Here is a 21,307-nt window from a genome sequence, read left to right as displayed (position 1 = left end):
ATGACTTCATTATGGATCCCATGAACCTGCTGACACAGAAATGTTTGAAAAGCGAGTGGTCACTGCCACTACAGGACCTTGAATCACAGGCAGGGACGAAAAGCCATTTTCCTTGACTCATCCATCTGACACATTCCTCCATTAATGTAAAGGATTCCATGCTATGCTCAGCTTTGCAAAAAATCTTTGTCATACCATTACTGGGTTTTTAACTTTTCAATGAGTATGCTGAAGGATTGGCAAGATCGCTTTGCTGATGAATATCACATCTGTGTCACAGTCTTGAAGAGAGATTTTTTTCTTTCGAGGCCCTAAAATCCCAAATTCTTGCTTGTGACTTGGTACCGTTTTAACAACGTCCTTATCTCGATCTTGTTTCATGTTGTCTAAGTCTGCACGTCTTTTTCTAGACTTAATCTCAAGTTGTCAAATTTCAGGACGTTAATATTTGTTTATTTGATCTCAGGTCATTAGATCCTGGTCTAGCGTCTTCAAATTCTTAGACTTAGTTTGGGATGAAACAACATCTTTATATATTTCTATTGTTCACAAGTAATCAGTGTTTAGGATTTCTTATAGTCAGATGTCATAAATGTTATTTAAAAGTCATGTTCTTGATTTTGAAGTGTAAAAAGCTTTAGCCTTATCTGACCAAGTGGTTGGAAAAAAAATCCATATCTTTTCGAGAAGTAAATATCACAAAAAGTACTTAATTTAGGCGAATGAAATAAAACATTACCTAATGTTGAAGATCATTAGATTTATTCTGACAAGTATAAATGGGAAATTACAAACCATGTGGATTAATTGAACCATTTCATGTTTCATGTGCACACAGCCTGAGACACATGAAGTCGGTAATCCACAAGTCTAACTGAATTTTAGAAGAACGACAACAAAATGCCTTTTCTCTTTTAGTGAATGGCATTCTTATACCTGTAATTCCCAAAATAAGTATTAAGGAAAAACACAAAAAGTTTGCAAAATGATATCAAATGTTTTGAAACACTCTGCATTTAAAATATTAAGACTTTTGCCTCATTCCTAAAAAAAAAAAAAAAAAAAAACAAACTTATATAGATAAAAACTTATGTTGCCTGACTTTGAACTTCACGCCAGGGTCGAGACTTTTCGGCCTTGGCTTTAAAATCAAGTCCAAAGCAAGACTGAGAAACATTAATACATTCAAGAATTTAAGGACTTGAAAACCAGGAACAAAAATCCAATGCAATACATTTAATATTTGAGAGCATTGGAGCATATCAACACTCTACAGGAGAGTGCATGACATCTATATCTCCTCCATGTTTTTCAAGCTCCCGCTTCGAACCAAAGCCTACTAAAAGTGTTCAAAGCTATTTTTATTTTTTTGAGCTGTGACCTACTTGATGTGACATCAGAGTCGTGGGAGGAAACATGAGTAATCCTATTGACACTAAAAATTTACTGTAAATGTCTAATCTGCATTTGCTCCTAATCTTACTCTGTGCAGGCGATGAGCAGCGATGTTTACAACGGATGCGCACATACAGTATGTTGCGAGAATTGATGCAACACTGGCAAGGTCCATGTCAATAATTAGGCACTAAATGCACGGCATGAGTGGTTGGGCTATGATTTCTTCATTCCCCATGCAGAAACTGGTCAGCCTACATTTGAACAAGTAAAGTAATCCCTCTGTTATCACGGGTAATGGGGATCACAATCCCTGAGAAACGTGAAAATCTGCGAAGTAGCGACTTCTCTTCAGAGTCCCCCGAGGGTCAAATCTACCTTGAGATGACGTCCCTACCGACTGGGAGTATATGACTGTTACAAAATAACTAGTATTGATTTACAAATAAAAACAAAGAATTGCAGTTAAATGAATGGTCATTATTGTCATTATACGAAAGTACAACAAAATTGGAGGATTTCTACTTTCAGTGCAATAAAGTGATTTGGAGAGGGGTGGGCTCGCTGCACGCTAGAATCGGGTATCCTGGAATTGAGCCATGTCTCCCCGCCAATTAAAATACAACCGAATGTAGAGCTTTCTCACAAGCTGTCGCTCCAGGTCATCCATTTTTGGGATAATGGATCTGGCATTGGTGAGTCACAGGCCCATCAGGGGTAGCTTTTCAGAGACGATACGTGGTATAGCCGTAGCAGTAGGCTGAACCCGCAACACCGTTTTTGCCTTCTCTCCCGACGCCTCCTCTGTCATTTCCTGAAACCGGATAATAATCCACGGAGCACTCACTGGTGATCATCATTTCTTTGCGCTCATCTGACTTTCCTTAGAGTACGATATGTTGCTGATATTTTTTTATGTAACGAGCTGCTAAAACTACCTGTCGCCATTCCTCTCAGTTTGGTTGGACACAATGACTTGCGTGCCCACCCTGCTATTTGACGGACAGAATACATCAACCTATCACAGTCACACACACGGGCAAATACACCCATCCAGCCAACACACATATACTCATACAACCTGCTCCCGTGTAATTATTTGCTGCCTGCTTTCTGCTGCAGAACACAATGCACAATATGTTTATATCAATGAAAATAAAGAATATTCAATACAAAATCCACAAAGCAGTGAACCAGTGATAACCGAAGCGTAGCAAGGAATTACTGTATATTTTGTTCTGATGAAAGTGTTGTAGGAGAAAGGGTCACCAATTTGGTGCCTACTGACTAAAGAACACCTGAGTCGCTTGAGGACCAATTCTGAAAAAAGCTCACCAAAGAAAATGTTTTTCATTGCTAATATCCTTTTTCTAACTGGCATAAGAGATTATGAACATGATCAGGGTCTTTACATATTCTTAAGAAGAATTTCTGAATACATAATTTTTTTAAGCAGCCTATCCCGTTTTAAATAGCGATGTTCTTGTGGTTGACTGAGCCAATTTTAACTAGACACCTAATGATAACAACCTACTAAGTGACATACTAACAGTACAGTTATGATGCTATTTTGGAATTGCATATTAAACTGGTCGTCCTTTACACTTACCAGTGGCAAAAAAGTAGTTCTCAGCTTGGTGATCTCAGGTTGGTGATCCCTATTATAGATCCTTTATTGGCCAATTGACTTGTCAATCATTAAATACAGTACCAAGCCCAAACCCTGGTTTATTTATTCATAAAGAAATCAATATACTTTAAACATTCCTGACCAATCCCACAAGACTGTCTTGTTTTGAATAAAAGAACAATGGTTTTATTCATGCAAAAATTGGCTTTATTTGATAACTGGGGTGCAAGCATGCGTGTTTATGTCTGCGTGACGCAGCAGGAAATAAAACGCAAAGCGGAAGCAAGCATCTTCAAACAATCTTACTTGGATGCGCTTCAGCGTGTTGGGCTGAGCTCCAGGAACAAACCAAATCCCTCAAAGTGTGCCGAAGCAACCGTTTTCAGAAGAAGACACAATCCTCGCTGGTTTGTTACTCGATAGCTTTAGCTTCTCATTGCATTTTTCAAGCAGTAACAAACACACTCATTCCGAGACCATTACCATTTTTATGAGCTGTTTTTGCATTAAAAGCAAATTAAATGGGACCATATTTTCATGGCAATATTAGGTTGTGGCAGCAACGGGGGTGTTCTTCTTCTTCAGCATGCGCCTGCCTGTCTGCCTGGGCACTGGGGCCGAGGACGCTTCGGTCCGGGCCTGAGTCGGAACCTGGACCTGGCTGCTTCCCCTGCCAGCTTTCACTTCATCCATGAAGGTCTCCATGGCGGTGAACTTCTCCGTCAGCTCGCCCAAGTGAGCTTTGAGGGCGTTGAACTCTTTGTAGAGGTCATCCAGCGCTTCAGACAGGGGTTGAATCCTGGGCAGAAATTAGCCATCGTTAGCAAAGACTGGTCCGAAGCTTGTGTGAAACTTTTTTGGTTAAGCCATTAGCTCTGTTAGCTTACAAAAGTGAATTAGTAGAGGATTTGTTGTTATATTTCTTTGGTGGCCAATAATTAATATGGATTAGAGGTACGATCTTAAGACCCAGATTTCAACTCGGGTTGGGCCTAAAAGGTTAATCATTATGTTCAGGTTCGGGCTAGGCCAAGCTTCTTTCTCGTTGACTTTTTTTTATTATATACTTGTCATTGTTCTTTTTTTCTCTTTGTGGAGACATGTATTTGGATTTTCCTCCCTTTACATAAGATGCAGATTAATCCTGCCAACTATGTGTATTGACTTTTTTAGAGATACTACTGAATGTTTACCACTAACAGAAATTAGTTTGTCAGTTTGTCTGCGTGGATTCATGCTGTATATTTATCTAGGTGGTTTTCTATGCTGTTGCTCTAATTTGATTCTTTGAGAACAAACAACAGTGTTATGTCCCAGATGAGTCATGTTGTTTTGTTCAACATTAGTATCTTGCACTAGCTGCGTATTAGCTGACATTTAAATGGGTATAAATCGGGAAGAACATTTTGTTTTGAACACAACTGGAGTTCCATTTTAGTGTGAGAATAGGAGGAAAAAAAAACAAAGGAGCAATTTGGGGGAGTAAAAGCATGAAAAAGGAAGCAATAACGTATTATTTAAACAACTAGACCGTCATAATGTCCTGCCCTTCAAACCAAACTGCGGTGGAAAGCTGGAAACACCAGACTCCCTTTGTTTGTCTTATGCTTGTCTGCAACCTCTTGTTTCGGTGCACGGAGAATGAAAACATTCCTGAGAGAACTCCTTCGCAAATTGGCAATATTTTCCTATACTCGGTGGCTCTTTGCCTAGTTATTGATGGGTCGGGTTGTGATGGTACCTGGCATAGTCAGGCAGCAGAGACTGGTGGTCATTTTGCAGAAGGCCCTTCATCTGGCTGAGGATGTCGAAGCGCCAATTGTCCAGGATCTCAGTTAAATTGGCCACGCCCCTCATGCTAACCCTGTCGGCTGGATCCAGATGGGTGACCAGTGAGAATCAAGCACGATATTTGTCTGTATTAGAGGTAAGATCTTAAGCCCTGACGAATTCAAGTCGGGTCAAGTCTTAAATGTCAACCATTACTGGGGGTCCGGACTTTTTTTTACATTATCAATTCATCATCGTTCTTTTTTTCTTTTCTTTGTGTCACGCAGTGGAGGATGGACTCTGCCTCTCGTCCAGCAAACCCGCACGATACAAAGAGAAAGAAACAAGGAACGATGACGGCTGGATCATTTAAAAAGTGTAAAAAGTCAGCGAGAGACAAGTCCAGCCCAGCTCTCACAAAATAAAATGTGAAAATTTGTGGTTCCTTCGGACTCGGTCCATCTCATCAGGTGAATTGTTTACGGCATATATATATATATATATATATATATATATATATATATATATATTTATATATATATATATATATATATCAGCACTTGTTGCCGGGACATCTAGCAGTCAAATAAAACTCACTATCCCTTTTAAGGAAATGCCCATGTGTGCGCAATTCGTTTCTCTCCTGCAATTACTTACATCAGTGTTTGAAACTCATGACAAAAAGTTACCGGACACCAGGGCAGACAACTCTGAAAAGTTGCCTGCCCAGCCATAAAGTTGCCTGCCCCATTTTTTCACAACTTGAAACACAATAAGACAACTAATCACAAAAAAAAACATTGTTGCAAAGTATTAAGGATTGATAATCAGAATAGATAACAGAACAACTCTTTAAAATTATGTTTATTATAAATCTACTTATCACATTAATTGCATGTATATGACATCGCTGTTTTCCATCTGCTATCAGTATGTACCTGTATTTACTCATCTTCATTCATGCAATGTTTGTGTTGCAGCATCTGATACAAGCCACGTGAACTCCTCTTTACACGATGCTTTTAATGCACATTTACGTTTTGTATCGTCATCAATTTTGTTAGCTTCTTTTGAATATTTCTTCTGGGGCTGAGGTTTTGGCTTGATTCCTGACTACTTCTCCACTTTTCTTGTGTTCTCTGTGCGTCTACTTAGGAAAATGATATGCAAATGCACGACATTATAACGGTCGGGACAGTCCGGAAGCACGAAGATATTCTATGCAGGCTTCTGATTGGCTGCCAAGTGAGCAAATTGCCAAACGAACCGAAATTTCCAAACCGAAAGAAGATTTCGAAGTCGGAATAAAGCGAACGTTTGATTTTGAAAAAAAATAAAAGTTTTATTTTTCCTCGAAAAAGTTGACGGCCTCTTGGGGGGAGACGTTTTGTAAGTTGTACCCCCGACATAATAGATGCATGCCCCGGACGTCCGGGCAGACATTATTTCAGACACTGCTTACAGCCGTCAATATTTGTCATCACCTCTGCCTTTGCTATCACCATCATCACTCTGACGTGGAGTAAATTGAGGAGAGGAAAATCGGTGTGCTCACAGCCAGCCCGGTAGTTCCACTCGTCCGTGTTGGACGTCTGCGTCTGCGTGCGTCGCCTCTGCGCCGTCACGGTTGTTGCAGCAAATGCCAGCAACATGAGCAACGCCAAGTTGACCTTAGTCTCCATCGTCTCCACTATAACCTGCACAAAGACTGCGAGGACACCATCTGCTGGATGGATCACTATGTAAATGTCACACTGACTTTCTGGAAACTTTAATAACCCTCGACCTGATTTTTAATGCATGCAAAAACCACATACATTTGTATATTACTTCAATGATTCTTATCTTTGTCATAAGTGTCTATTTTGAAGGGACAATGTGTATTATTTAGCACCTCCTAGCAGTAAAAAGAAAACTAAATTTATTGGGGGAAAAAAACAATATTAATTTAAATAATAAGCAGAAATACCTGGACTATCATACAAAAATGTTTTTTTCTAAATACTTGTAGGTCGAAAATTTAATATAGGCTCACATAGAGGGAGCTAACCTTGATGTTTCCAAGGAAAATCAAGAAAACGGGGCAAGGAGAAAAAAGAGAAAAGGGAAAAGGAAAGGGAAACAGGGAAATAAAGAGAAAATTTTAAAGAATGAAAAATAAATAGAAAACAAAACAAAATACATCTGAAAAAACGTGAAAAATAGGAAAAGGGTGAAAAGGGTGAACAACCTACTTAGGATAAGCGGTGCAGGTAATGGATGGATGAAGAGAAAAAAAGAAAAAAGGAAAAAAGAAATAAATGAAAAACTACAGGTAAAAATAATTAAAAAGGAAAACCGAAAAAGGAGAATAAGGTGAAATAAATGAAAAAAAAAGAAAAAAGTAAAGTAAGGGAAGTCAGAGAGATAAAAAATGAAAAAGAGCAGTTTGGGGTGGACACATTATGTAGGTGCGACGTTATGCTTGTCCGTTTGGGTTTGTTTTTTTAATTTTATTTTATTTTATTACTGTAGCATGAAAATGGTGAAAGTGTAGAAATGCCTGTTTGGAGTAGTCCAAACATCAACCCAAACCCCAAGAAAGGTTCTTTGATTCGAGCGCATCAAAGAAATGCACATACCTTCACTTGCAGATGTCACTAAAAAAATAATACAATAAATAAATAGTTTAAATTATGTGCAATATTTAACTTAATTAAAATATTGCACATAATTCTGCTGATTTTAACTATTTTGTTAATTTACTAAATAGAAAACGGGAAAAATTTTAGAACCTGTTGAGCCTTAAAAAAATGTGTTCCACTGGCAAATAGTTTTTGTTTATTTTAAGTTTTAAGTATTATTGTTATTTTTCTGCGTGTATCAATGGGTAAGTGTGAAGCACATTGTTAAGCGCTTTGGAAGGTCTTAAGTGACTTGAAAAGCTCTATATAAATGCAGACCATTTACCATTTACCATCTGATATCTTCAGCTCTTAGGGTTAGGTAAATAAGACTTTACTTTTTACTCTATATCATATAACTAATGAGTTCAAATAGTGTGGTTTTTTTTTTTTGTTTAATCTTGCATGACTATATCAAAAATCATTGTCCCCAGTAGATAAAAAGTACAAATTCAATTGTAAGTCCTAACTGCAACTTTTATCTTAGTCCCACACATTCTTGAACTATTTCAAGACATTTAGGTAATTGGGCACTTAAAGTGCAACAATATTTAAAATTAATGTATTAGCTGACATTCTAAGACCATCGAGCGAATTGCTCAGTGTACTATACATAATCACTGCTAGCGAGTAAAATAAAATCTATGGAATTAAAATGTAATCCCTGAGCTCTTTTTACACGAATTTGATTCATAAATAATTGTGTTTGTGTCAGTATGCACTTACCTGTTGCACAAGCGTGTCAACTGAAGACCCGTCCTTCGCCTTCTGCTTCTTTCGCCTTCTGTGCTCAGTAAAAGAAAGCAAGAACACACCCTTTTTCCAGACTTAATGTCAAAAACACACACGCACACTGTGGTCAAATTCTGGCCACTGTTTTTGAGGCCCACAGTGTGGTTTGGGTTAAAGGCAAGGCTACAGCACATAGAGCTGACTTTTTTTGTTTGTTATTCTTGGACATCTTAGATGGAAATACTTACTTAAAGGGGCATTGTTTATTATCTAGCATCTCATAGTGGTATAAAACTCATTCATTAAAAGTCAAGTTTATTTGTATAGCCATTAATCACAAGGAGTCTCAAAGGGCTGCACAGATCACAGATTATTGCAAACTACAGACTATTATTACACCATACCCTGATCTAAAAGCTACATGAGGGCAAGGAAAAACTCAAAAACGACAACATAAGAAAAATGAAAAACCTAGGGAAGGGACCGGACATGAGGTAATTCCCCTTCCCGGATGACCAGGCGGCAATGAATGTTGTAATAACAAATAATCCACAGATATTGTCAACATGAAATACAGGTCATTTGTAAGCTAAAGAATAGAAGTGTGTTTTAAGCGGCACTTGAGGGAGGTGTCCCTTCCAGGATGACCAGGACGGCATTGGCTCAGGATGTAAAGCACTCGTCTTGCGATCAAGAGGTCGTTCCTCCGTGTTATACAGTGCATCCGGAAAGTATTCACAGCGCTTCACTTTTTCCGCATTTTGTTATGTTACAGCCTCATTCCAAATTGTATTAATTTAATCTCTTATCTCAAAATTCTACACAAAATACTCCATTATGACAATGTGAAAAAGTTTTTTTTTTCTTTAACTTTTTTGGAATTTATTAAAAATAGAAAACTAAGAAATCACATTTACATGAGTATTCACAGCCTTTGCTTAATACTTTGTTGATCCACCTTTGGCAGCAGATACAGCCTCAAGTATTTTTAAATATGATCCCACAAGTTTAGCACACCTATCTTTGGGCAGTTTTGCCCATTCTTCTTTGCAATAAGTCTCAAGCTCAATCAGGTTGGATGGGAGACGTTTGTGCACAGCCATTTTCAGATCTCTCAAGAGATGTTCGATCGGATTCAAGTCTGGACTCTGGCTGTGCCACTCCAGGACATTCACGGAGTGGTTCTGAAGCCAATGTTTTGAGATCTTGGCTGTGTGCTTTGGGTCGTTGTCCTGCTGAAAAATGAACCTTCGCCCCAGCCTGAGGTCAAGAGCGCTCTGGAGCAGGTTTTCATCCAGGATATCTCTATATATTGCTGCATTTATTTTTCCTTCTATCCTGACTAGTCTGCCAGTTCCTGCTGCTGAAAAACATCCCCAAGGCATGATGCTGCCACCACCATGCTTCACTGTAGGATTGGTATTGGCCTGGTGATGAGCGGTGCCTGGTTTCCTCCAAACATGGCGCCTGGCATCCACACCAAAGAGTTCAATCTTTGTCTCATCAGACCAGAGAATTTTGTTTCTCATGGTCTGAGAGTCACTCAGGTGCTTTTTGGCAAATTCCAGACGGGCTTCCATGTTCTTTTTACTAAGGAGTGGCTTTCGTCTGGCCACTCTACCATACAGGCCTGATTGGTGGATTGCTGCAGAGATGGTTGTCCTTCTGGAAGGCTCTCTTCTCTCCACAGAGGAACGCTGGAGCTCTGACAGAGTGACCATTGGTTTCTTGGTCACCTCCCTGACTAAGGCCGTTCTTCCCCGATCGCTCAGTTTAGAAGGCCGGCCAGCTCTAGGAAGAGTCCTGGTGGTTCCAAATGTCTTCCATTTACGAATAATGGAGGCCACTGTGCTCATTTGGAACCTTCAAAGCAGCAGAATTTTTTCTGTATCCTTCCCCAGATTTGTGCCTCAAGACAATCCTGTTTTGCAGGTCTACAGACAGTTCTTTTGACTTCATGCTTGGTGTTTGTGCTCTGACATGCACACTCAACTGTGGGACCTTATATAGACAGGTGTGTGCCTTTACAAATCATGTCCAATCAACTGAATTTACTTCAGGTGGACTCCAATTAAGCTGTAGAACGATCTCAAGGATGATCAGTGGAAAAAAGATGCACCTGAGCTCAATTTTGAGCTTCATGGCAAAGGCTGTGAATACTTATGTAAATGTGATTTCTTAGCTTTTTATTTTTAATAAATTCAAAAAAAGTAAAAAAAAACTTTTTCACATTGTCATAATGGAGTATTTTGTGTAGAATTTTGAGATGAGAGATTAAATTAATACAATTTGGAATGAGGCTGTAACATAACAAAATGTGGAAAAAGTGAAGCGCTGTGAATACTTTCCGGATGCACTGTATATTGAAGTGTCCTTGGGCAGGACACTGAATCCCTAATGCCCCCGATAGCAAGTAGCTGACACTGACTGACACTGCTATCGGTTAGTTAGTTGGTAAAAGGGGTGAAGCACATTATTAAGCGCTTTGGGAGGTCTTCATTGACTTAAAAAACGCAATATGAATGCAGCCCATAAATGCCGACCACTTCCATACATGTTGCAATAATAAATAATACACAGATATTGTCATCATGAAATACAGGTCATTCGTGAACTATAGAATATAAGTTTGTTTTTAGTGTAGATTTAAACAGTTCCACTGAAGTTGCAGTTTGAATCTCAGAGGGCAGAGCATTCCACAGCACAGGGGTCCGAGTGGAGAACACACTCGAACCTGTGGATTTCTTCTTGGCTCTTGGGATCACTAGTAGACCATCAGACTGGAACGTAGGGGGAAATTAAATCTAAAAGATATGAGGGAGCAAGTCCATGCATGATTTTGTGTAATATAGTGTAATAATCTGTGAAGCCCTTTGAGACTCTTCGTGATTTAGGGCTATACAAATAAAAATGACGTGACTTGACTTAACCTTGAAATCACATCTTGAGCTAACAGGGAGCCAATCCAGGTTAGCTAAAATCGGGCTAATGTGATCAAACTTTCTTGTCTCGGTTAAAAGCCTCACTGTAGCATTTTGTACCTGCTGCAGGCTCTTGATTTTGGACTTTGGGAGACCGGAGAGTAGTACATTACAGTAATCAAGACAGGGAGTAATAAACGCATTAATCATAATCTCCGCATGTTTATTCGTATAGCCCTTAGTTACAAAACATCTCAAAGGGCTGCACAGACCACAATTACACCACTCTTTGAAGTTTTCAGCGTGAGGAAAACAGAAAAACCTTGAGAAGGGGGCCGTACATGAGGTAATCCCCCTTTCAGGATGACCATTCTGCAACTGACAATACGAATATATCATCAACATGAAATATAGTAGATAACAGACAACCAGTTGACAGCTTCTTGTTTCAAAATCTTGATGCCGTACACCAAATCAAATTCTTCTTGGCTCTTAGAATCAGTCGTAGGCAAGCGTTTTCCAAGCTAAGTTGCCGAGCAGAAAAAATCAGAGGGATATGAGGGAGCAAGTCCATGCAAATTTTGTATAATACCAACAGAAGCATAAAATCACATCTTAAACTGTCAGGGAATGGATTTGAATAAGCAGAAATACATAAACTTTTATACAAACATACACATTTTTAAACTAAATTCTCCTTTGAAAAATAATGTGCATTTATTTTACATACAGTATGAGGCTCACATAGAGGAAGCTGACATGATTGTCCACCATCTTTCTTCCACGGGTACCCCCAAAATTGCAAAACTTTGTAAGAAGCTCAGCCAAAAAAATGAGAGAAAAACGGTGAGGTTTGGTCAGTTTTTTTCTTCTTTGTGTATTCTTGTAGCACTACATGCTGCAGCAGCATCAAGTGGTCAAATATTACACAGTGTCTCTTGGAGCAAACAACAGACAAATAAAAACAACAACAAATGTAAAAACTTCCAAAAGTTGTATGATAGAAGGTCATGAAGGGAATATGAAAACAACATACAGTGTGCAAAAGCTTGGACTTGTTGTGCAACTCTATAAAATCTTACAAATGAGAAGCTTTATATAGGTAATTTAATATACAATGCAAATATCAATCTTGGAGCTTATTTTGGATTTTTTTTTTAATTTCTGCAAGATGTTTTCGTTGCCTCTAACTGTTGATGTGCGTTTGAGTGCACTGCTGTTAAAAGAACAACCCCAAAGCCCTTTTTGACACTGTAGCATCGCTTACAAGGCAACAGACTATCGCAGATAGTTCGACACACTCTGCTCAGGACTTAATGGTCTTCTTTACTAAGAAGATTCAATGCATACAGGAAGAAATTGCTAAAGAAATTATTAATACCACACATATTAAAGGACTGAAATTTACAGATGCACGACAGGGTGGCTGCCTTGGGAAAATGGCCGGTTTTAGTGAACTGTCACTTGATGATCTCAAACAGGTGGTAAATGCGGCCAAACCGACAACTTGCCAGTTCGACCCGCTCCCAGGTTCACTTATTAAAAGTCTTTTTGGCGTCCTTGGACCTTCAGTTCTAAATATTATAAACATATCACTCTCCTCAGGTGTAGTTCCAGCAGCTTTTAAGTCCGCCGTTATTAAACCCACACTGAAACGACCCAACCTTGATCCAGAAATATTAAGTAATTACAGACCTGTGTCAAACCTACCTTTCCTCTCTAAAGTACTCGAAAAAGTAGTGGCACAGCAGCTGAATGCTTTCATATCCGAGAATAACCTTTTTGAATCCATGCAATCAGGATTCAGGGCTAACCACTCTACTGAGACAGTTCTGATCAAGGTAACAAATGATCTCCTAATGTCAATGGATTCTGGCGCTTCATCACTTTTGCTGCTGCTGGATCTTAGTGCTGCTTTTGACACAGTGCACCACAATATCCTACTAGAACGGTTGGAAAAATGGATTGGTCTCTCAGGAACCGTCCTCTCGTGGTTCAGATCCTACCTCTCAGATAGGACGCACTGTGTTAAATATGGTGAAATGACATCTGAGCCCTTTAATGTTACCTGCGGTGTTCCGCAGGGTTCGGTGCTTGGCCCCCTTCTTTTCAACATTTACATGCTTCCATTAGGTGACATTATTCGCAAGTACAATATCAGCTTCCACTGCTACGCAGACGACACTCAACTCTATCTTCCGCTGGAGGAATCTTCCACACTAAACTGTGGAAATTTGGATGTCACTCAATTTCTTGCGTCTTAACTCTGAAAAGACCGAAATGTTAGTCATTGGTCCATCTAAATGCCGTGACTTATTCTCAAAAACTGCTGTGAACATTGACAAATGTCACATCACACAGAGTGACTCAGTTAAAAATTTAGGTGTCATATTTGACCCTGATCTAACCTTTGAGATGCATGTAAAGAAAATTACTAGAACCGCTTTCTTCCATCTTCGTAACATTGCCAAAATCCGTTCAATACTGTCTCAGTCTGATGCGGAAACTATAATTCATGCATTTGTTACCTCCCGTCTCGATTACTGTAATGCACTACTCTCCTGTCTCCCGAAGTCCAGAATCAAGTCTCTTCAGCTAGTACAAAACGCCGCAGCGAGGCTTTTAACTAGGACAAAAAAGTACGATCACATAACACCGATTTTGGCTAACTTGCACTGGCTCCCAGTTAGCCAAAGATGTGACTTCAAGGTTCTCTTAGTATTGTACAAAATCATACATGGACTTGCTCCCTCTTATCTTTCAGATCTGATCTGCCCCTATGTCCCGGTCCGAAGCCTACGATCTGAGAGTGCCGGTCTTCTGGTGATCCCGAGAGCAAAGAAGTGTTCTGCTGGTTCGAGAGCGTTCTCCATCCGGGCACCGGTGCTGTGGAATGCTCTTCCCCCTGAGATCCGATCTGCAACCTCAGTGGAAATGTTTAAATCTAAACTTAAAACTCACTTCTACTCCATTGCATATGAATAATAACCTACTCTTCTTGTCGGCTGAAAAATAGTCTGTGTAATCTGTGAAGCCCTTAGAGACTTATTGTGATTAAGGGCTATACAAATAAAAATGACTTGACTTGACTTGACGATGCACTATGCTTTAAAACAATTTGATTAAATTCAAATTAATAATAACAGATATAATGATGGTGATGATTATAATAACAACAACAATAGCTATAATAATAGCATATTATTAGAAAAAAATATGACTGTATTTGTTGTTTAAAATGTCTTAAATAGGGGGTAGTTTTTTTACGTGTTTAGACAGACTTGTTTGGCAGAATTTGCCTGAATATTAAAAATGTTCTGTACATGTGTTATGTTTCAAATAATGACAATATGACACGCAAAATATATCTGTTAATATGTAAAGCGACGATAAAACAGCAACCAACATTTTTGTCAAATATGATTGGTTGACATAAACGTCCGTCAGAACTCCAACCTCTGATCAGGGAGGTTGCTAGGTAACACAAGTTAGCTTGCAACGAGTGGGCGATGCTACTGGCTAACTGGCTAGTTAGCGCTGCCATTTTTCGGTAAATTTAGCCGATTTTCGCTCATTAAGTGCTTTTCAAACTACATTCTTGGCACTATGATGGCGATAAAAGACGGGGAGTACACTGCTACGATCTATAAACTGGTAAGAATGTCTGAGTAGTCACGTAATGTTTAGCTAATTGGTCTCGTTACAGCCCTATTTTGGTTTTAACCACAATATAAATCATTTTAACCACATGTTAAACGTTGCTTTCAAATGCACGGAATTCAAAAAGATCAAATGTGACGGTCAGGTCAGTTTATGCGTATTATTCATCGAGTGCTAAGTGTTGCTTTTCCTGTAGATTAAAGACAGCCAATATGTCGACGCCATTCACATCCTCAACAGCCAGCTTCAAAAGCACCCCCGAGTAAGTAATCTGTGCTCCCACCTTCTTTCCCGTGGTCTTCAATTTTTATTTAATAAAAGGTTCCCTCTAATTAAGGACTTTGATGTGACACCCGAGCCACACAAAAACAAAAACATTTAAAAACTACGGTGGTTGTTTGTTAATAGTATTATCGCTTTCTGAAGATGTGGGGCTCAAACCTCGTCGTCAGCTTTCCTATTTGGGGTTTGCATGTTCTCTCAGTGCTCGTGTTTTTCCTCTGCTTGCCATTTTGACTTCTTGGCTTATTGAATAATATGCATGTTGATGTCGTTTAAATGTTTTTTATTTATAAATTGTTTTGGGGGAAGTTCTTGGTCTAGTCTGGGTTATCTCCCATAGATGTTTTTTGATGGACTGGTTCATGCAAGGGGGGCTGAGTGGCTAGTGCGTCTGCGGCACAGTTCTGGGCTCATGGCTTCTAATCCAGCTACCAGCCTTCTTGTGTGGAGCTTGCCTGTTGTCCTCGTGCTTGCGTTGGTTTCCTCTAGGCACTCCAGTTTCCTCCCATATTCCCAAAAAACCCCCTTGAATGTCAGGTTAATTGGCCGGTTCAAATTGTCCCTAGGTGTGTATGAGCAAGTGAGTGGTCTGTCTCTGTGTGCCCTGCAGCTGGTTGGCAACCAGTTCAGGGTGTCCCCTGCCCACTGTCCGAAGATGGCTTGGATAGGCTCCAGCTCACCTGCGACTCTACTGTGGTGCAGATAATGAATGGATGGATGGTTCATGGAACCCTAGTGGGGAATAGCGGTATGGGAGATTGGTTTAATCATGAAAGATTAAAAAGCAAAATCTTCTGCATTTTTATTTTTTCCCCAGTCGCGAGCAGCACTGTCCTTACTAGGCTTCTGCTATTACCATATCCAAGACTTTGGTAGTGCATCCGAGTGCTACGAGCAGCTCGTGCAGCTGCATCCCGAAGTGGAGGAGTACCGAGTGTACTACGCCCAAAGCCTCTACAAGGCGGGTGCCTTTGCCGAGGCCACCAAGGCCTCCTTTGCACTCGACACGCACAACAGCCATACCAAGGTCTGTTTACTTCTCCACAATTTTCACAATGATAACATTCAATGTAAACGACTGTTCAAAGTGTTTCACAAGTCTTCCACCTTTTTCTCCACAGATGATCAAACTGCAAGCCTCGATCAAATATTTTGAGGAAAACTACGCCGCTGCAAAGGTGACGTAAACATGGTGCTGTCTGATAACATTTTGCATTGAAGGGTATTATACTTTACTTAATGTGTGTGTGTGTATGCAGTCTCTGGTGGAGCAGCTTCCACCTGAGGACGCCGACTATGTGTACAACATGGGATGTCTGTTATACCAGGATGCCAAATATGAGGACGCTTGTAAAAAGTTCACATCAGCTATTCAGGCGCTTGGATACTTGCCTGGTAAGTGTGCAATTAAAATCATAGTACGGATCATTATTTAAAAAAAAAAACAACTAAAATATTACTCTTCTTTGTTTTCTGTGCCAGCACTGTCATACAACATTGCTCTGTGCTACTACAGGCTTAGCAACTATGCACAGGCCCTCAAATATATTGGTGAGATTATTGAGCGAGGCATCCGAGAGCATCCAGGTAGGTAAACCTGAGCAAGAGCCATTGTGTTATAGCCTAGTTCTAACAGTGGAATCACAACTATCATTAAGAGCATACTGTTGCATGTTAGGTTTTTGTTCACCTCTTCAGTTCTGTAGGGCAGCAGTCCACAGAAACGGATTTGTGGACCATAGATGGGGGGGCCTATAAGATAATTGATAATTAATGTGTTAGTTTTATACCTCTTATCCAGCGACCAGGGCACAAAACAAATTGAAAGTTTTGATATGATTGACATGTAACTCAATGTCATTTTGCCTCTTGGTGTACTGTTCAGTGCCAATGTTAATTTAAGAAAATAAAAAACTTTAGTAGTCACCCAAAATGAGGCAAGAACACATCAATAGATTTTAAACTTGCAAGTAGGAGCGGCTTTCAGATCAAATAATTCCATCCCTTCCTCAAGTCCTCCTCTGAGCTTTCTCTTTTTATTAAATCTTCAGCCTTACAAAAAAAACAGATCAACCCAAGAGGGTGTGAAAATCAAAGAGCAGCAACATCATTGGCCGATAGCGACAATGATGTAATAGACAAAACAATTAACAATAGTAAGTCAAAATAAGGAACTGGCATCCGTTGAAATCGCGATTGCATTTATCCAAGATTAAAACCAAAACAAACTTGTCAGCCTCCTAGTGGTACCAAAAACTAGATTCAAAAAATACAATATTGATTTGAATGATAACCCAAAATACATAAACTATCACAAAAACATCCATTTGTTTCAATACTCGTAGGTCCAGAGATATGCATTTAATTTACATGAGATGAGGCTTACTTATAGGGAGCTGAAATTATTGTCTGCTACTATGGGTACCCCCAAGAACCAAAAGCTGTGTAAAAGTGTACGCAAAAAGAAAACGAAAAGAACATGGTACGGTTTGTTCATTTTTGAGTCTCCGTAGTTTTATTTGTTCTTTGTGCTTTGTAGCACTCGTTTTTGGTTGCACTACACAATACAGAGGCGCATAGTGGTCACATATTACACAGTATCCCTTTAAGCATCACATTACTCTGACGTTTTCTTAGAAAAAATACAAACGTAAAATGCAAAAATGTTGAAAGGATTTTTTTCCTTGAATTAGTACTACTTTATTTTTTTTTATAATAATAACCAAATCTCCATCACAGCTGATCTTTTTAACTTGACTTTTAAACCTACCGTGTACAAAAATATTTCGAAAAGTGTCTTATCTTAAATCATAAGTTTGAGCCCTGCAAATCTTATATTCTCACCATTGCTGTGGATCCTGTGGCAGAGCTGAGCGTGGGCCTGACAACGGAGGGCATTGACGTGCGCAGTGTCGGCAACACGCTGGTCCTGCATCAAACCGCATTAGTGGAGGCTTTCAACCTCAAGGCGGCCATTGAGTACAAACTCAAGAACCGTAAGAGCCCTTCTGACAACACAACAACTTCAGTGTTGGGAGTAATGCATTACATAGGAATGCATTCCACAAACATGATTACTTTATTCTGTATTGCGTACTGTAATGCATTATTAATACATATTTGTAATTCAACTATCATTACTTCGCTACTTTTTAAAAGCAGACAAATATTTAGTGTAGTCTATTCTTTAACAATTCTTCCTTTGCTCACCATGTAAAACACAATCTGCAAACTGCAGAAATTACACGCTGTATACAACAACCCTAAGGGGTGTGTGTTTATATCTACCTACAAAATACACCTGAATACAGTTACGGTGGCGCCATTTGAAGCAGAGTACGGGATTGCGTAATTTCTCCCTACTGATATTCTGATATTATTCCTACTGAATAAACTCAGATTAAGCTGTATTTACAACTATAAAAAAAGAATACTCCTACAAAAATACAGTAACTAGTACCTGTAAATGATTACTCTTTTCAGTAATGCTCCCAACACTGAACATCACATACACAACCGGCACAAAGTATGCTTTCATGACCGGTAAGATCCGTAGTGCTTTTTTCCCAGTGTTCCTGATTTCTGTCTTTGTCCCTTCTTTAAAAGAAAAAAAAGTTATACTTTTGTAATAGCCTTCTCCCTATCTTGATCATTTTTATCCTGCCTTTTAATATACAAATATTCTTTAATTTCCGCTCCTCTTTTGAGTAAATGCAATGTGACTAAAAGAGTAACTGATGATATAAATATTTATTTGCAGTGAAAGGAGCTCAGGAGGCTTTGACGGACATGCCTCCGAGAGCAGAAGAGGTAATAGCGTGTTTATGATGTGTGAATATGCAAGTGTCTGTTTTTTCTTAAGGGGGGAGAAAAACACATGCCACAGTGTCTTCGAGTGGCATATTTTGTAGAAATGCATGCCCAGTGCCACATATACGGTATTTGATATTTATGTCATTCAATAACATGAATACAATTGTTTATATCTAGCTATTTGCAATTATACTATTTTGAACTACCATCTTGATCATTCTTTAAGGGACAGTGTTTATTATTTGACCACTCGATGTTGCTGTTTGATGTTGTGCAACAGAAAACAAAGACTCAAAGTGACAAGCAACGCACCATTTTACTTCTTATTTTTCCTAGCTTTTTTTGTGTAGCCATAGCAGCCATATCGTGAACGACTATGTCTGCTCCCTTAAGGTGAGGCTCTTTTAATGTAAAATAATTGCTAATTTTTCGACCTATGAGTATTTTTAAAAAAGGGCATGTTTATATGATTGTTGGTGAATTTCTGCTCTTTATGTAAATCAATATTGTTATTATTTTTTTTTTAGTTTTTATCATGAGGAGGTGTTAAGTAATACACATTGTCCGCTTAACATAACTTACTAGTCAACATCATGAATGGTTACGCATTGGTATGTATTCACATGCAACGTATAAACAATCACAACATGAAAGTCACCAAGGTGGGCCGTATTAAATGAAAAAACTACAAAGGCTATAAATACTAAGTAATACAAAACACATTTTTAAAAAAAAGAAAAAACGCTCCATGCTAGAGGTCCCATTACAACATTGACTAACAGGCTCTCACAGTTTCTTCCTCAAGGCCACCAGCGCCTGAAATGTGTGCATAACACTGAAAAATATATATCCTGCCAGTTGTTTTGAAAAATGGGCTTGCTGCTAAATGTTATCACACTACATTTAATTGCACTATTATTATGAATTTAATTGCACTTACAACTAAGGCCAGTCTGTAGGGGCTACTTTGTAAATATCTTTGCCTATTTATCTTGCCATTCTTTTGTCAATTGTTTGCTCTTTTTTGGGACATCAATACATGTCCAAGTCTGTTGCAAATAAGGTTTAATATGTTATTAATGGCAAGAAAGACCATTCTATTCCAATCACCACATTGAACAAATGAAAAAAAACAGGGCAGTGGGCCTGCATGGTTCAAAACTTCAGGTAAAAGATACCAGAAGAGTGACAGAAATTGAAAACGGTTGTGATCCTGTTGCTCACAGGAGCTGGACCCGGTAACGCTGCACAACCAGGCCCTGATCAATATGGACACCAAACCCTCGCAGGGTTTTGAGAAGTTGGCCTTTCTGCTTCAGAGGTCATCCTTCCCGCCCGTCACTTTTGCTAACCTGCTTATTCTCTACTGCAAGCACGAGGTACTTTCTGCGCGAGAGTTTTGCTTCCCAAGTGTCTACTGGTTCTCATTTGGATCTCGTATCTGGGCAGTACTTTGATCTGGCAGCCGATGTCATGGCAGAAAACGCCCACCTCACCTACAAGTTACTCTCTCCAGTAAGTTATTGGGGTTTGTACGGGCGCTTGACATCCTTGACATCCATGCTTGAATTTTATTGTTGTGGTTGAAAAGTGCTTGAATTTGGGGTGAAGTGCTTATAAATTCCTGAAATTGTTGTTCTGTTTCACAACATGTCAGCTTAAAAATGACTCAGAAACTGCTCAATGTTTGCTTTGCTTTGACATAAAAGAAAAAGAACATGAGGAACCATTTAAATCTGTATATTATCAATAAATTATTACAGGTAATTCCAAAAAATACAGCATACTGTCAAATTAGAGAAGTATTTATGTTTTCACTCCCCAGTGAATTTCTAAAGAATTATAACATTGAACCTCTTTATACTAAGCCACTTTAAAGTCAATAAAATCTTGACACAACAAAATAGAAATTAAAAATATTGAACTTTCAGTGCAACAATAATTAACCATGAATACAAGATTAAACTTTACATTTTTTAAGCAATAAAGGAATTTGTGAAACACATTATCTCACACACAAAACAAATTACAGATCTAGACAAAAAATATATGAAATGCATAAGAATTTTAACCTTTCATGTACTTAGCAAATTTAAAGTCAACAACACAGAAATAAAAAAATGCATATAGACCAATAACAAGAGAAAAAAAAAATTCTTGAAGAGAACCATTTCGGTTTTACACATGAGTTTCACGTTTTTTTCTTTGAAAAGGGACAAGTATGCTTTTATTTTGATTTCATTTTTCTTTGACCATTTTGTGCATCTTTGTATTTGGTGTTTCAGGATTTTGGGTGGGGTAAAAGGAGGGGATTTCATTGTTTTACTGTACACTGAATGTTTATACAGCACTTTGAGTGGCAAATCATTGCCTGAACAGCGCTTTTCAAATACATTTTGATTTGATCTTCCCTTGTGATCAACGGCAGCTCTCATTATATT

At 38.8% G+C, this 21,307-nt stretch overlaps 2 protein-coding genes across 2 annotated transcripts in view; one reads left to right on the top strand and one right to left on the bottom strand.

Moving 5' to 3' along the window:
• Positions 1-3,209: 3,209 nt before the first annotated feature.
• On the bottom strand, positions 3,210-15,072 carry LOC148374735 (uncharacterized). Its single transcript, XM_088340305.1, has 5 exons — positions 15,055-15,072; positions 8,185-8,242; positions 6,351-6,503; positions 4,767-4,896; positions 3,210-3,824 (listed from the first exon to the last, which is right to left on the bottom strand). The coding sequence occupies exons 3-5, from the start codon at positions 6,475-6,477 to the stop codon at positions 3,572-3,574; spliced, it is 510 nt and encodes a 169-aa protein (XP_088196431.1). The 5' UTR covers positions 6,478-6,503; positions 8,185-8,242; positions 15,055-15,072; the 3' UTR covers positions 3,210-3,571.
• The window catches only part of ift70 (intraflagellar transport 70), a 14,306-nt gene continuing 7,576 nt past the window's right edge, over positions 14,578-21,307 (top strand). The window contains exons 1-10 of the mRNA XM_088340270.1: positions 14,578-14,765; positions 14,968-15,033; positions 15,871-16,080; positions 16,175-16,231; positions 16,313-16,448; positions 16,536-16,640; positions 17,921-18,049; positions 18,814-18,863; positions 20,093-20,245; positions 20,316-20,381. Of these exons, the coding sequence (XP_088196396.1) occupies positions 14,718-14,765; positions 14,968-15,033; positions 15,871-16,080; positions 16,175-16,231; positions 16,313-16,448; positions 16,536-16,640; positions 17,921-18,049; positions 18,814-18,863; positions 20,093-20,245; positions 20,316-20,381 (1,020 nt within the window). The 5' untranslated portion in view covers positions 14,578-14,717. The remainder of the gene's footprint in view (positions 14,766-14,967; positions 15,034-15,870; positions 16,081-16,174; positions 16,232-16,312; positions 16,449-16,535; positions 16,641-17,920; positions 18,050-18,813; positions 18,864-20,092; positions 20,246-20,315; positions 20,382-21,307) is intronic.

The sequence above is a fragment of the Urocampus carinirostris genome, chromosome 1, assembly GCF_059441175.1.
Source record: "Urocampus carinirostris isolate Australia breed hairy pipefish chromosome 1, RoL_Ucar_1.0, whole genome shotgun sequence".
Lineage (NCBI taxonomy): Eukaryota > Metazoa > Chordata > Actinopteri > Syngnathiformes > Syngnathidae > Urocampus > Urocampus carinirostris.
This window is presented reverse-complemented; position numbering and strand designations above follow the sequence as displayed.